This window comes from Vollenhovia emeryi, unplaced genomic scaffold, assembly GCF_000949405.1.
Source record: "Vollenhovia emeryi isolate VEMERY1.0 unplaced genomic scaffold, V.emery_V1.0 DF939517.1, whole genome shotgun sequence".
Lineage (NCBI taxonomy): Eukaryota > Metazoa > Arthropoda > Insecta > Hymenoptera > Formicidae > Vollenhovia > Vollenhovia emeryi.
In genome coordinates, this window is record NW_011966849.1 from 22,307 (window position 1) to 39,265 (window position 16,959).

At 37.7% G+C, this 16,959-nt stretch overlaps 1 protein-coding gene across 1 annotated transcript in view; it reads right to left on the reverse strand.

Moving 5' to 3' along the window:
• LOC105557340 (beta-TrCP) overlaps nt 1–15,767 on the reverse strand; it is a 35,637-nt gene extending 19,870 nt beyond the window's left edge. The window contains exon 1 of the mRNA XM_012004554.1: nt 14,936–15,767. Coding sequence (XP_011859944.1) covers nt 14,936–14,989 — 54 coding nt within the window. The 5' untranslated portion in view covers nt 14,990–15,767. The remainder of the gene's footprint in view (nt 1–14,935) is intronic.
• Between the last annotated feature and the right edge of the window lie 1,192 nt (nt 15,768–16,959).

Sequence of the window (16,959 nt, forward strand, 5' to 3'; positions counted from 1 at the left end):
GGAGGTGGAGGGACGCGCGAGATACTATGTTTATGTTTCGGGTCGCCCGTCGCTCGCGCTCGCTGCCGCGCTCGCCGCCCGCGCCGCGCTCCCCGCCGCGCCTAGGTTTTTTCCTACCACGGTGTATCTCGCGCGTCGCTCCACCTCCCGCTCATCGATCGATTTTCTTAAATGCCTTCCGAGTCCGGCCTACCGTCTCCTGCATCCTCATTCGCTCAAACGTGTAAATGTATTACTCGATAACTATTGTTATTTTGTACCGCGGTACATATTTCTCCTTAGTTTAACCCAATCTACCACTATTTTCAAGGTGGCTACTTTTGCATCAGATACCCTGTATATGTATGCATATATAATACTTATTTAAAAAAACTGATGATATCAAAAATGTACTCTTTAAATATATGTAGAGAAAAGTATTATGCGATAGACTTCTAATATGAGATAGCAGGCTTTCAACATCCAAGTTTCATCACAAATATTTTTTCGCAAGGTTTACACGATCCAACAATGAATTATCCACTAAACACGGTTCACTCCAAGAGCAATTCATGGTAGAACCAACAAACGATGTCTATTAATTTAGCAGAAACCCTTGCTAGCTCATATTAGAAGCTTGTCTCATAATAGAAGACTCTCTTCTATACACTTTCTTTTGAAAAAATATTTTCAGTTTTTAAGAAGATTATCGTCACAAGTACCAAATTCATCTAATATCAAATATATATTTCGTATATATCATATATCACATACATCATGTGATAATGTACTTTTTTTCCTACATTTGGATCCTCCGTTCTCGGTTTTTCAACTGTTTAATTTCAATAACGTGCTTAACTATTTATATTCGCAAAAATGCTTGCGGTACATTTTAACTGCTTGCAGAGGTATTCCGACGAAATTCATTTATCTTTTAAACGTATTTGACCTTTAACGCTTCCCTTTATACGTTTATATAGGGGAGTAATTTTGAAAAACGAAATATACGATTTCACGGTATGAATCACAAAACAAGTTTTTTGCTCCGCATATTCGCTTATCTATTCTGGCACAAAGAGGTCGACAACTTTTGAAAGGTCTAAGAAGTCTAAGAGCGGGGCTGCTTCATGACGCTAGAAAGCGTAAAAGGAACATTCAAATTAACAATGATCTGACGCATCGCACAAGTATTTGGACTTAAAAGAAACACTTGCTCTGACATAGGTACTGGAAATTCCAAAATTTCTTATAGAATTCTTTTAAGTGAAAAATAACCTCGAAAATAACCGACTACTCTTTAGTATCTTAGCAGATACTAAATGAAATAATTATCGCGATATTTTGAGCATTGCACAGTAAAAAAAGTGTCACGTCAACTCTTATCACCTTAAAAACTAACCTTTTTTTATAAAAAAAGGTTTAAAAAAGACGCCAAGAATAAACGTCATCCAATCAAGAATTATATAATTTAATTATTTGGATATCTTTTATTTAAAAAAATGTATATCTCCCCCCCCCCCCGTCTAAAGTATCTTCTCTACAAAAGTAATGATATCATCAAATGACGCAAACTAAACTGAACATTTATACAAACTAGGTACTTTATTATTTTTTATATTAAAATGTTATAGCCAAACAATCGAGCATAAAATTTTATCGGAAGAAATAAAGGAAATAATACTATTAATGAGACAAATTTTTAATACTTATTCCGTAAAAATTTCATGCAAATAAATTTAATGCAAATAAATATTTTATTAAAAGCCTTTTCTAATTTAATTGTGGGATACGTATCGATCCTGATTCATGACATTATTGTTTAATTAAAAAACTTGGCGCTGCTAAACCGCTGAAATATACAATCTAAACTTATAATTAACTTTAATCGCTATTTCATAACCCACACGCGCACGCGTATACGCACACGTATGCACAAAAGAAAGAAAGAGTTTAACACTTTTGTAAAGAAAGAGGAAGAGCGCAATTAACATTTGATTTAGCAGCGCCAGGTTTTTTTTAATAAACAATGATGTCATGGATCAGGATTGATATGTATCTCACAATTAAATTGGAAAAGGCGATCTTTTAATAAAATATTTATTTATATTAAATTTATTTGCATTAAATTTTTATGTAATAAGTATTAAAAATTTGTCTCATTAATAGTAGTTATTTCCTTTATTTCTTCTGATAAAATTTTATGTTCGATTGTTTGGCTATAACATTTAAATATAAAAAATAATAAAGTACACAGTTTGTATAAATATTCAGTTTAGTTGGCGCCATTTGATGATATCATCACTTTTGTAGAGAAGATACTTTAGAGAGAGGGGGAGGGAAGAAAATTAAAAATTTTTTTTAAATAAAAGATATCCAAATAATTAAATTATATAATTCTTGATTGGATGACGCTTATACTTGGCGTCTCTTTAAACCTTTTTTATTAAATTTTATATACACGTATCATTACGCAAAAGCCTAGCGCGAGAGGCCGTGACTTCCCGGTTATTTATTACCTCTCACCAATACGATACGAACGAATGTTCGTCCCGCAGATGGGAAGACGAAGGATGCGAGCAACGGATAAGTCTAAACTCTACTCCGGTGAAACGGTGAAGTTCGCTACCGTTATCACGAACCTGCTTTTTTCGACAGTTCACGGGACATAAAGTTCATTAACGACAGGTCACCAGGGCCAGTATTCGAATTAAACAACGATAACGGCGAAGCGTGAGACTAGAATCTGTTATTACAACCTGAAGTAAAGTACAAATATAATCGCTGAACAGTTTCTGATGTAAGAGTAATTTCCTCCCTACAACTGCGCTGCAAAATGCGTCCAAAGGCATATGGTACAGTGGACGATAACTTTCACGATTTATTCACTGGCAGTAACTTTTAACATAACTGATTGATGCTAAATAGAAAGTAGATACTCGATTGTGTTAAGAGACTTCTCAAATTTCCACGTTTATTGATAGTCTCTGTGATTTAAATGGCAGAAAATGGTACATTAACTTCGACGATAGGATTACGGAAGTGCACGAGCTGGAGTATTAACTTGTTGTGTCGCCCATTAATAGCCGAGAACAATAATGACCGTGAATATTGACGTATATAAATTCGCGCGACCTTATCGCTCAAGGATGGCGATCTGTTCCTCTCTTCCTCTCCTTTTCTTTCGTCAACAATGGCACGGGATAGATGAAATTTCATTATTTATCAGACGTGATGCAGAAATTACAAAGAGGGGCACACCAACAACAATTCACGAGTAATACACGACGAAGTCGAATCAAGTTTGTAAAGATTCATTTGACGATTTTGTTTGGTACACATATTAAAGTGTAGGGAGACCGGGGTCAGTTGCATTATAATAAAGGGCAGTGGTAACGTTATCAATAGAGCAATCTCGCTAGAGGAAAATGGAGTCTTTCCAGTCTAGACTCTTTGGTTAGAGTTTCGCAAAAATGTATCCGTAACGGACAGTTACAGACTATGATATTGTGTTTTGAGAAACCAAAGTAAATATTTTTACGATTTTAAATTAACTAATTACTCTATTACTGTACAAGATATCGATATTTATTATCTAACTGATTTATCATATCATCGGATATTTAAGGTTAGATATGATAACGCTCGGCCCCACACTGCACGGAAAAACGGTCGATCTCCTCAACAGTTTTGGTTGGAATATTCTGAACCATCCTGCCCATAGTCCCGACCTGGCACCAAGTGACTTTTTCCTTTTCACCCTTTTGAAAGACCACATGGGTGGAAAACGCTTTTCAACTGACGAAGAGGTGAAGGATGCCGTGTGTGAATGATCAAGTGGCGACAGGAACGTGTCCCAGTGCGAAATGATTCGTCGATATCTGTGAGAAGTTAGCACCCCATTTTTAGAATTTTAAAATTCTAAGTTGTTCCAGGTTGTTCTAGACTTGTTCCAAATTGTTCCAGAAGATCACATTTGTATCATGGAAACTTTCACGGGAAATTAAAAAAAACGATTTTTCTACCTGGCACCCCACTTCTCGAAAATCAAACTTTTTAAGGTTGTTCCAGGTTGTTCTAGTTGTTCTAAACATTGTACCAAAGTATTAGTTTGATTGGTCAAGAACTTTAAAAGATATCGGGAAAAAATGATTTTGTAACAATAGTCGTTTTTGGCCATTAAAAAACTTGTTCCAGGCTTCCCGCTTTAAAATCGTTTTCTCGACTAAAACAACCGGGAACAGATTTGTTACGTTTCGACTGGAAACCTAAGACTTTACTCTTGCTTTCTAACCCAGAAAACTGAATAAATTTAATTTGAAGAATCTATTTAAAATAATTTATTATTTTGAAATACATAAACATTGGATGATATGTTACACTATTCGAAACGAAAAACATATAATTTAATTTATCGAAAAATCAAATTTTTCAGACTAGAGTGCAAGAGTAAAGTAACCCTAGGTTTGAGATCGGATTGTAATAATTTTGTTCCTGGTTGTTCTAGTCGAGAAAACGATAAATTTAAAGCGGGAACAAGTTTTTTAATGGCCAGAAACGATTTTTGTTATACAAAATCATTTTTTCCCGACATCTTTTACAGTTTTTGATCAAACTAGTACTAGTACAAACAATCAAACTAGTACTTTGGAACAATGTTTAGAACAACTAGAACAACCTGGAACAACCTTAAAAAGTTTAATTTTCGAAAAATGGGGTGCCAGGTGGAAAAATCGTTTTTTTTTTATTTCCCGCGAAAGTTTCCATTATACAAATTTGATCTTCTGGAACAATTTGGGAACAAGTCTGAAACAACCTGGAACAACCTGGAATAACTTTTAGAATTTTGAAATTTCAAAAATGGGGTGCTAACTTCACACAGGTTTCGTCGATTGATGTCGAATCGACATCGATCGACGAATCATTTTTCGCTGGAGTGACAAAGGAATACAAAAGTTGATATCCCGGTTCACCAAATGCTTGGAACTGGACGGCGATTGTGTGGAAAAATAGTGGTATACTTGTGTTATATGTCATAAGTTTCAATAACAAATACGCATTATTTATTTTTGTAGAATGTTATAACCTTAATTTCCGAATATGCCTCGTATTTCGACCACAATAAGTCAAATTTTCAACTATTTGTAGATGTCGAGAATACAAGAAAAACACAAAACTCTAAAAGACTTTATTATATTGTGAAGCTTATGAGGAAGTAAAAAAAGAAACATATCATTTTTAATGAATTGTGATTTATAATTGTTACGAAATGTGTCTTGAGTACAGTACTCTGTGTTAGTGATTGTTGTATGCGATTATTACTCAATAAATATAATTAAATGGTACTTTTCTTGTTATTTTCATATGTGTTACAACTAATCTTGTCTACTAGCTGTTACAATTAGTCCACAGCTGGGGTCAGTTGTAACATATTTCCTGAAACGTTTCAATTGCTTTATAGGAAATTACGTTTATAGTTGAAGCAATCGTAATAATGTATTATTGTAAACAAATAAACACACTTTATGCGACACCACCTATTTTTTACCCATTTATTAATGACAGTTACTGCAAGCTATCAAAGTCAAAATGTTACAACTGACCCCGGTCTCCCCTACCAGAGTGTACACTCAACGTCGTGAACGGAGCTTTTACACCTGAAAATAGCCGTTAAGTTCAATATCCGATAGAAAAATGCATCTTATTAAAATAAATTTTAAAGGCATTCATAACGCTGAGTGTACACTCAGGGTGTCCAGCAAACTCGATGAAAAACATTTCTTGATTTATTCAGGTTTTCCAGGAGCCGGAATTAATTTTTCCCTGGCCGTTTAGTGTAACTATTTTCAAGACGCATAATTTGCATACATCTGTATTGTAAATCAAGTAAATGTTAAATGACGAAGTCCTTGAAATATTTTTCTCGGGGAAACAAAAGTCCGGAGTTTAAAAACGTTAAAATTTTAACTAAAGCAATTATACCATTTATGCAATACATTGTGTAATATGTATAGAAACGAACATATTACAAACCATTCAAACCATTTATGATACCGTACGTAATCATATATGATCCTTTCGTTTTGCTTAACTGCATTTTGTTTGCAACTTACTAGATAGTAACTTACTTACAATTAGATAGTACTGTTTAGTAATTCATCTTTTTTTATAGTTTTGTCTCACAATCAGTTCAACACATTAAAATAAAATAACACGACGATGAAAATATAAATTACCGACCACGCTTACAAATAAATTGATGTTTAGCAAAACAGAAAATTAGTGTACGAGAGCCAAGGAAAAGTTTATTTTCTAAAAGCTTTAAATTATTCAGAAAAAAATGTGAGACAATGTAAAAAAATCCAGATAAATCGTAAAATTTCCTGACCTTTCCCTGACATTTCCAGATTTATAAAATTCCCTAACCACTGGACACCCTGACACTCTAGTGTACACTTTGGCATATGTGCCAAACAGTCACCAAAAATTGCCTATTGTCAAGAAACATTTTCAAAGCAGGTACAGTCGTGTCGAGACGACATGGCTTAGAATAGTATTTCGTACCTAACAGAAGTTATCATCTCCAGAAAATCTAATCGATCTTGTTATCGCTTTCGGCGGTTTCTAAAATTTCAATATATTATTATATAATATATACTTATAATAGAACACGCAACTCGAATTCCTCTGCCTTAAGATCTCTCAAAAGCTCGTATCAGACCACGAATTGAAATTAAGATTAGATTGAAATTTGAGCAATCAAAGCAAAGCTTACTAATCTCAAAGAGTGAGAACAAGTGTCCGTAGGCAAATAGCCCAATTTTTTTGGCATTTAATTTTGGTCACAAAATATTGTAGGTACCAAACGAAAGATCTCGTCAGGCTGATTACAGATCTATCAGTCTCAGAGTGTACCTATTTAACGTTCCAGAGATATCGGGCTCCAAAGGTTCCATTCCATTCCAAACAAATGGTTGAAGTCTGTCCAGATAACTTTATCGCTTACATCCTGGAAATTGTTGAAGTCCGATATCTCTGGAACGTTAAGTAAGTAGATCTGTGAAGTTAGCACGACATTCAAATTTCAAAAAAATATTAACAGTTTTAATAGCACTTTCGATAGTTCTAGAGTTCCTGATAAAAATTAGAAATAATTCCGCAACTATTATAACAAAAAATCAAAATTGAAAAATGTACTAACTTCGTGAAACTAGCACGACACACGACACACTCTCCTCTAAAGTACTAAACCGCGTTGTATATTACTATATCAGTTTTGACAAGAGTTCCCAATGGTTCTAATCGAGCTTCACACATATATATATATATATATACACAATTTCAGATCAATGTTCTACCACTTTTTAACATACTTCTTAATATCAGACACCAGCACGACACACATTTTCACTAAGTGTCGTGCTGGTGTCTGATATTAAAAAGTGTGTTAAAAAGTGATAATTGGTAGAACATCGATCTGAAATTGTACATATATGTGAATCTCGATTAGAAACTCGATTAGAACTATTAGGAACTCTTGTCAAAACTGATAATATACTCGTACAACGCGTTTTAGTACTTTAGAGGAGAGTGTGTCGTGCTAGTTCCGCGAAGTTATTGTAGCACGATATTTTATTATTATAATGGCTGCGGAACTCTCTAATTTTTATAAGAAACTCTAGAACTATCAAAAGTGCTATTAGAACTGTTAATATTTTTTTGAAATTCGAAGAATGTCGTGCTAACTTCACAGTTCCTAAATAGATATACTGTGACACTGACATATCTGCGATTATCTTGACGAGACCTCTCGTTTGGTACCTACTTTGTGACCAAAATCGAACGCGAAGAAAAATGGAGCCGATTTTGTTTTCGCTCTTTAGTGAAAATTTTATTTTCAATCTAATCTCAATCTCAATCCGTGGTCTGATACGGACTTTATCATGTATTACAACAGTATACGTATGAGAAAAAAATAAACATTATGTGCCTGGTAGCTACATATTTGTATGTATTCTTTTTTTAATTATATAGTTCATATAAATATTGTATCCCTTGATATTTTTTTGAGAAAATGTTTCAAAACTGAGTATAAATATGCATCGTTGGAATTGTCCACTCTCTCGCACCAGTCTTTTTTCCCCTCGTTTGAATGAAAACTCTCGTGGTGGAGTTTTCCACTGCGGTGCGGATACACGAGCGTGTGTGGCAAGCTCGTTTAGGGCGATACTTGATTTACGAGCACAACGGGCGTAGGAGGGACCGTTGTCCGAGCGCGGGATAAGAAGACGTAGGTGCACTTCCGGTGCGGCGTCGTTTCGCGTCGCGTCGCGACCAACGTGTATAATTACGCGGAATAACGACTGTTATCGAAGCTCGGTCCACACGCTTGCGGGCCGATATCGCATGCTCGTGCAATAATGTAACAACGTAGACACATTGTCGCGCTGCATGAATTAATTGCGAGTGGCTAGATCGTTAATTAATCTGTCACAAATTGCAAAGAACGATCACGACATGGGATTGAGACGCGAAACAGGACGTCCGAAACAGGAAATAATCAAATCAACGTTCTCTGTCAAATAAAAAGCAAGAGGGGAAAATACTTTTGAACGATAGAAGGGTGCTGGATTGAATATCTGTGCGTCTTTCCTTTTTATGACAAACAGAATTAAAATTATGGTGAAGCGGGATACGAAAGATTCGTGTGAGTATTGTCCGCGCATAAATGGACAAACTTTGTGTCAACAAGGTAGAAACAAGTCAACTTAAATTAATTTGGAAATTTCTTTGCCAGTATATTGAAAATCAACTAAACTCGATGTAATGACTTATCTGGCATTTATTATAAAGGTCACAATGACGTTTCGATCGCGAATTGCGATCGTCAACTTAATCCTCGATGTTTCTCTGCGAAGAAGGAAGAAATGCGGGTAAGAATGGCGTGTGATCAAGTCCATCGAATCAAAAATCGCGCAGCTAGATCAAATCGAGGTGGACAAAGAACGCCAAAGAGTGAAACATTCGATTGCAACTGAAATATCGATTTTGCAGCGACCTGATTCGCGGGACAATCGGATCCGAGCTAATCGGACGCGCGCGACGTGTCGCCCGTGAGACATCGTCGGGTTCTATTCCTTCTCTAGCTATGGATTTCCTCTTGTATCTTTAGGTGTGTCTGTTTCAATTGTACTCTCCAGCGATTTATTTTTCATCCAATAAATTATGTACCTATGTATATCCATCTCAATGTAGTTAGAATGACGGTCGGAAAGTTACTGAAACTAATACGACTGTTATTTTATTATAAATAGGCAGAATGAAATAAACATTATTCTATGGAAGAAACCCGTTATTCTTATTAGTATATTAGTAAAACGACTATACTAATCAATGTGTAAAAATAAATATAATAAAAGAAAGAACTTATTCGGATGATTGTACAACTCTCTGCACGCCTAGTAACGATCGATCGATCTCGCTGCACGTTTGAATTGGGCAGTGGGCCGGCCTAAGACAGCGATTTTTAATAATTAATAACTCGTTAACTATTGCAAAACCTGCAAAGTGGTACAGGACTTTTCGACTTACAATTAGTCTAGTCCACTCTATCCCACAATAAGCGTTGATGCGGGTATTACATAACACCCTGTATATTAATATATATATATCTTTCTTCCTTGTATTTTTTTTACTTATTTAAAATTTACTTATTTAAAAATTTAAAAATTTACTTATTTAAAAAATAGGTTTCTTCTATGTGTTATAGCATTCAGTCAATTAATTCTACATATTATTTCGCAAGAGTCATTCGTTGCAAAATATCAGCTATTTTAATTTTCTGTTTGTCATTCCGTATGTATCTCCTCATCTCGAAAATAAATATTTCTCCAACTCACTTCGACGTGCGAGGGGGAGAGACGCTGAAAGAGAGGAAAAGGAAAGTAGCTACGAAAACTTCAGAAAAAACGAATGAATTTTCGTATCTATCGTAAAGGCCGAATCAGACTAGCAATTGCTGACTCGGATTGGGATTGGCGAGTGTCTTTCAACCAATGAGAGTCTATTAAATCGCTGCTTGCTTTGCTCTCATTAGCTCGAAGACAATCGCCAATCGCTAATCCCAACCCAATCCGCGTCGACAATTGGTAGTCTGATTTGGTCTTAAGATGTATCAGGCGAATCCTCGGAGTTTTCTCGAGAGGAAGGCGCGGATTAAAAGCCAAGCGTGCAAGAAGCGCAATTAGAAATCGCCATGTTTCATGCGGTAATTACAAGGAAAAGAAAAACGTGATATGTGATTGAAATATAGAACGATATTTAAGTAAATGTAAAACGTAAAACGCAGAGTTACACCCGAGTGACGGGGCATAATTGGCTATTTTTCCACGGCAAGACAAGAATCAGTCGCTTGCACTATGGTTTACTTTGACGGGTTTTTTTTACCAAAAGTCCAAACAATAAAGATTAAAATTTGACTAATCTGATAATTTTATACAATTGTAGACACATTCACTAGGCTAGGTTTAATTTTAACATTAATTTGATAATAATATTACTTAGAAATATTTTAATTGTACATGTTTTCATGCAAATGAAAATATGCAAAAGTCACAATATCTTTAAATATATTATACTTTTTTAGCATCGTTGCTTTCTATCATGTATTATGTATACTTTTAAGAGAACTGAAAATATTCTAAGACAGTTTTTAACACTTATCAATTTCCCAAAAATATAGTTAATTATTCAATAATTTTCAGAATTTTAATGAAGTTTAATGAATTGTAATGTACTCTTTGCGTTTAGAAACATTCTATTTTGTAGCTTATAAACACTTTTTTTTCAATTTGAGTAAGTTAAGAAATTGTACATTGTACGATCGAACATTGTCGATAAATTTTTAAATGTATTGATTTGTTTATAAAATAGAATGTTTCTAAGTGCAAAGAGCACATTGCAGATCAGACTTAAGGTTCAAATTAGTTTCAAGATGAACTTTTGTTCATTAAAAAGCAATTATTTAGAAAAGCAATAACGAATTTTAGTTACCGCAACACACTGAGTTACGAATGTTTAATTACGAGACTACATAGCATTAGTTAATTTCTTGTGTTTTTGACTATAAGGGCACATCTTAGCTCGATGGAAATATTTTTCTTTTGCATTATGTATCTCGGTACGTTGTTTCTCGTTCATTTAGAAATCTTCGGTAAAGAGCCTAAAGACTCATCCGTATATGTATAGTATATCATAATTTCAAGATGGAGAAAAAAAAGATCCCTGTAAGAACCCCTCATCCATAGAAACCTCGATCAATGGACAGCGTATGAGAGAAATGAGGAAAGTGTTTATATGTTTGAAAAAAATATTAGAAAAATTGATGACGTGGACCCAATACTTGGAGTAGAACCTGTCATCGGATATTTCCTTCAGATTTAAACTAATGGATAGCCAGTAGGCTCAAGTGTGTATTTCCTTGGCGGTGACACTACCCCTTCTGAGAATAAAGGTCACTCTAATACTACGAGAAAATTGGCGAATAAAACATCGATTTAAACGAATTTAGCTCCAAACTTTGTACAATTTACAATAATTGGGATGATGTAAATGAACCTATTGACTTATTGTTAGACGACGGCAATACAGAATAAACGGCAACAATAGGTAAACCTTGAATATTATTTCGCAACCTCGGTATTGATTATTACGTTAATTCGAATGTTTGAAATAAATGCACACTACTTATATTGGATCCACTATTTAAATTTTTTCAAACCTAATATCATAGTATAACTGGTACGTTCACTCCGTCATTTGTTTCGTTTTGCGTCGATTTCTTCTGCTCATCTGATATTGTTTCAGACCAATGAGAGAAAAGGTGTATGTGGTGGTGTAGCTTTGATGAGTTACATACACACACGCGCGCGCACGCGCACACACACGCACACGCACACGCACACACACACATGCGTCGCTGGATTGCTGACCAAAGCAATGGCGGAATACCACGTGATCGGAATCGAAAAGATCAAAGGGCAGACAGAGAGTGAACTAGTTATATTATGCTAATATCAGATTCGTAATCAGTGAACTCGAGAACTCCGATAACTTCCATTAATTTTTCAAGAAAGTAAAAATTTTGACCAAAGAAACCAAAATCAAAATAAACCGTAAATCAGCGATACGTCGTCTGGCACGGGAAGAAAAACGACCGTCTAACGAGCATCACAAATGGCTGCGTTTAGCAGAAAAAGCGGCCTTGCAACTGTTGTAAAATTCTTGAATCTGATTGGCGTATGGCTCTTAATTATGACAGAATCTAAGAACATACTCCAATCAAATTTAAGCCCGTATCAGACTGCGAATTGGGATTGAAATTTGACCAATTAGAGTAAACGTCACTAAACTGGAGATTGGTGAACTTTACTCTGATTGGGTAAATTTTAAACTAGTCTCAATCCCAATCCGTAGTCTGATACGGGTTTTACAAATTTTACAACAGTTGCAGAGCAACTTTTCCTGCTGAACGCAGCCAATATTTGTAAAACCATTATCAGACTATGGATTGAGATTAGATTGAAATTTGACCAATTAGAGTAAAGTTCACTAATCTCAATTTTAGCGACGTTTACTCTAATTTGTCAAATTTCAATCTAATCTCAATCTCAATCCGTAGTCTGATACGGGTTTAACATCTACCGCTCTTAAGGCCTGTATCCACGATGCTAAAACTTGGTCCAAGTTTTAACATCGTGGACACAGATGGACTTTATCATACCGCGAAACCGTGGTAGCGCGACGACCTATAAAGCTGAGTATACATCGACAAACAACGAACGTGAACGTTCGGAGATTCGCGTTCGTGTTCTGAAGGTATTCGCTCCTTTTCTCTTTGATTGGAATATTCTTTTAGATTAAAAAATATACATCAATCAGATACACGAGCTCAGTGAGCGCTCCGTGAGCAGCCGTGCTTCTAGATGCACCCACTAGCCACGTTCATCAGGCACAATTGTTGAGTGAACGCTCAATGATTTCTTAATATGATTGACTGGATCTAAAAGTATTAATCAATCATACTGAGCGCTCACTCAACAGTTGTGTCTGCTGAACGCAGCCATTAGCCACGTTCAGCAGGCACAATTGTTGAGTGAGCGCTCAATGAATTGTTAATGGCTACGTTCAGCAGGCACAACTGTTGAGTTAGCGCTCAACGATTTCTTAACATGATTGGCTGGATCTAAAAGTATTAACCAATCATACTGAGCGCTCACTTAACAGTAGTGTCTGCTGAACGCGGCCAATATGATTGGCTGGATCTAAAAGTATTAACCAATCATACTGAGCACTCACTCAACAGTTGTGTCTGCTGAACGCGGCCATTGATTGATAGAATGGTTGAAAAACTTTTTAATGAGTTTAGAAACGTGCATTTAAATTCAGGGTCACGTTCCAAAATCTCTTTTTCTCCGAGGAATATTTTAAGCCTATCGCACAATGCCAGGGCAACGGGCAATAGGAATAGAGAATAAAATTTTTGACGTGTCGGATTCGTTGGAAATTTTCTTCCAACCAATCCAACACGTCAGAAATTCTGTTCCCTTTTCCTGTTGCCTGGCATCGTGTTCCGAAACCATTGTGAGCGTTTCTGATCTCTTCCCAAGTAAATTTTTTTTTCATAGAAATCGTTTTGGAACGTAAACCTGAATCTAAATGCGCGTTCCTAAACTCATTTAAAAAATGTCGTATTCTGTCCATCGCTACCGCCTCACTAGGGAATCGAGCCGAACGCGAATCGAACGTGCTGTTCGCATTTGCTTCGGCGTATGCATCTGAATGATGACAACAGACGTTCGCGTTCGCTGTTCGTTCGTACAATAGTAGACATATACCCAGCTTAAGGGGATGCTGGAGTGATTCTGCACTTTTGCATCTTTCTAACCTAGAAACTATCAGTTCGCGGAAACACTTGTGTAATATACAAATTAAATGACTTACAGATCGAAAGCAGCTTGCTATTCCGGCTAAATGAAAGAACAATATAGCATCACTGAAACTAAGTTTGTAAATCTAATAAGAAATAATAGTGAGTAACACACACATACAGTACATGTGGTATGTGTATTGCTCACTATTAATTTTTATTAGACTTACAAACTTAGTTTCAGTGATGCTATATTGTTCTTTAATTTAGCCGGAATAGCAAACTGCTTTCGATCTGTACACGTGAGCCATTTAATTTGTATATTACACAAATGTTTCCACGAAACGGACAGTTTTAAGTGCAAAAGGTGCAAAAGTGCAGAATCACTCCAGCATCCCCGCAAGATCCGCATGCGATTTAAATAAGAATCCCCGAACCCTAGGGCGGTCCTCGCTTTTTTTTCGAAGACGAAACACAGGAGAGAGCTCCGCGGAGGATGCGACGGCGTCCACGGCGTCGCCCGCGAGATGATGAATGACGTGTAAAGGAGCGCGTGGCCTCTCGGCGTGTTTCAAAGGGAAGCAAAATTGGGGCGCCGTTCGAATCTCCTCGGGGAGGCTCAGGGACAGGCGCAGAGTGAAGCGAAGCGCAACGGGCACCATAACCCCGAAAGCGATACCGCCGCGCGGCAGCCGATAGTGACGTAAGACGATAACGGGGCCGTTCGCTTCGTCGGGACGACGATTGTCGCGCGGCATCGGACACGCGCTCGACGACGCGCGCGGCAGACGGGGCGTCTCGCGCCGAGTCAAAAGTCACGAGTTCAAAAAGCCGTAACCTACTCGCGACTCCTGGGAGCCTCGGGGACCGTGCGCATCGCGAGGCGTCGCTGGACACGTGCGACATGCACGACCGAAGATTCGGTCGGTTAGTCGCGAGGGGGCACAAGATGGCGGTAGGTTTTCTTTTTCCCTTTTCTTCGATGCGCGAGAGAGACGAAGGGACGGCTCGGCGAGCCACGCTGTTACTCACCTGCAGACTCGCGTTCGCGTCGTCGATAATCTTGTCCGTTTCCATGTTGATCATCCTACTCGTGCGGTAACTCCGTTACCCGCGGCCTGAAGCACCACGCGCGTCGTGGTAGGCGAGACGGGATTCTGCCACGGAGGCGATCGCACCGCGCGAAAATGGCTGGGCTGACGGGATGTGCCAGCGAGCGAGTGAGCGAGACGGAGACGGAGACGAGAGAGGGAGAGAGAGAGAGAGAGAGAGAGAAAGAGAGAGAGAGAACACACCGGGACGTGGACGCGTTCAGCGCGAACGACGACGACAGGCGATGACGGTGCTCGTTACGAGCCCACACCGTGCATCGCGGAAAGTCGGCGGGGCAACATTTCTATATCAAGGCACAATAACTCGCACGTAGAAACTATGTCACTTGGCTGTCCGCTGACACGCGTGTACGGTGCCAACTTCGCCAGGCAGCTCGGTTCCCTCCTTCCTTTGTGGGTCGCAGATGAACGCTGTGAACGCGGCTCGGTACTGTATCAACAGTCACCACGGTTATCCCCTTTTTCTCGACGCGGCGGGGAGGGGGAAGAGAGTGGGAAATCGCAATCCCGAGCACGCCCGTAGCGTAGTTTGTGCCAAACTGGCGACTACACGAGCGACGAACCCGAGAACGCGAGACGAGTGGTCGCTAAACGTAACTCGCGAACGTACGTGCTACCGAGGTACGCGGGGACACGCTCGCGAGCGGGAGCCCACAACTGGTCGAACGTCGACGATATGGATAGAACGCGACGCTTCAAAGTGTACGCGTCAACGTGAGCGACAACACCTGCCAGCACATTGCTCCGAATCGACTGCTCCGAGCGAGCGAACGAACAAACCGCCGTTGCTGCCGCCACCGTCGCGTCGCCGTACGAAAGCCGAGGGCGTGACACTTCGAAAATGACAACCAGCAGCGCGAAAAAGGGCGTCTATTTCAAACGATAACCCCCTTGCGAATCCTGCAATTTCCTAGCCTAGCGGAAAAAATAAATAACTACGAAAAATTTACTTAAAATAGAAATTTGTCGAAATTTTTATATCTTCGTTGAAATATTTTCTTTTTGTAAAAATATCTACAAAATAATATCACAAATTACAATGGTCTCAAGCCAAGAAATTAATGCAAGTAGTATTTCATGATAATATACAATTTTGTAAAAAGTAGTACAAAACTTTACTAGTTTAAAAAATTTAAGAAACAACAAAATCTTAAAGAATTAAAACATCTGCTTACTTGTAGAATATTACAAAAATTAACAAAACCCATACAGCACCAAACCTTTCAGAAACATTGCAACATTGCAAATTGCAATGTAATATTGCAGAAACGATTCAGAGACATTCAATTGTAATATTTCGCCGACAATGTTTCAGTAACCTTGCAGAAATATTATAAAGTTTGCAAAATATATTTGTAACGTATAATAATATGATATTCTTTACATTATTCAAATTTATATTATTTCTCATATATTCCACACGCAGCCTAATGGCATGTATAGCAACGCTACTTGATAGTCTCGTAATTTCCGATATTGCCGGTAACGGTCTTCTTCGTCCACCCCAGTGAGAAATGATTCGTCGATCGACATCGAAATGATGTCGAATCGACGTCAATTCGACGGTGTCGATGTCGATTCGACGTCGTTTCGACATCATTTCGATGTCGATCGATGAATCATTTCTCACTGGGACGTTGTCCATGTTTAAGGAGGTTGTATGGCTGAGGTGGGCAGTGAGGGGAAAACGTTTTCCGACAAAGGAAACATAGGGTTTGTTTTCTGTTCCTGCACTGGTGAACTAGTGCAGTAAGCTAGAATGAGAAAAAATATGCTTGTCTTACTCCAATTTATTGCACTAGTTCACTAGTGTAGGAACAGAAAACAAGCCTATAGAGTGCTGCCAATCCAAAACATTAAAATTTTTAACAATATTGATCCAAAATTTGGATGTAATATGTAATGTAATGCAGCTGAAACGCAAAAATATAAATGTTTATTTAT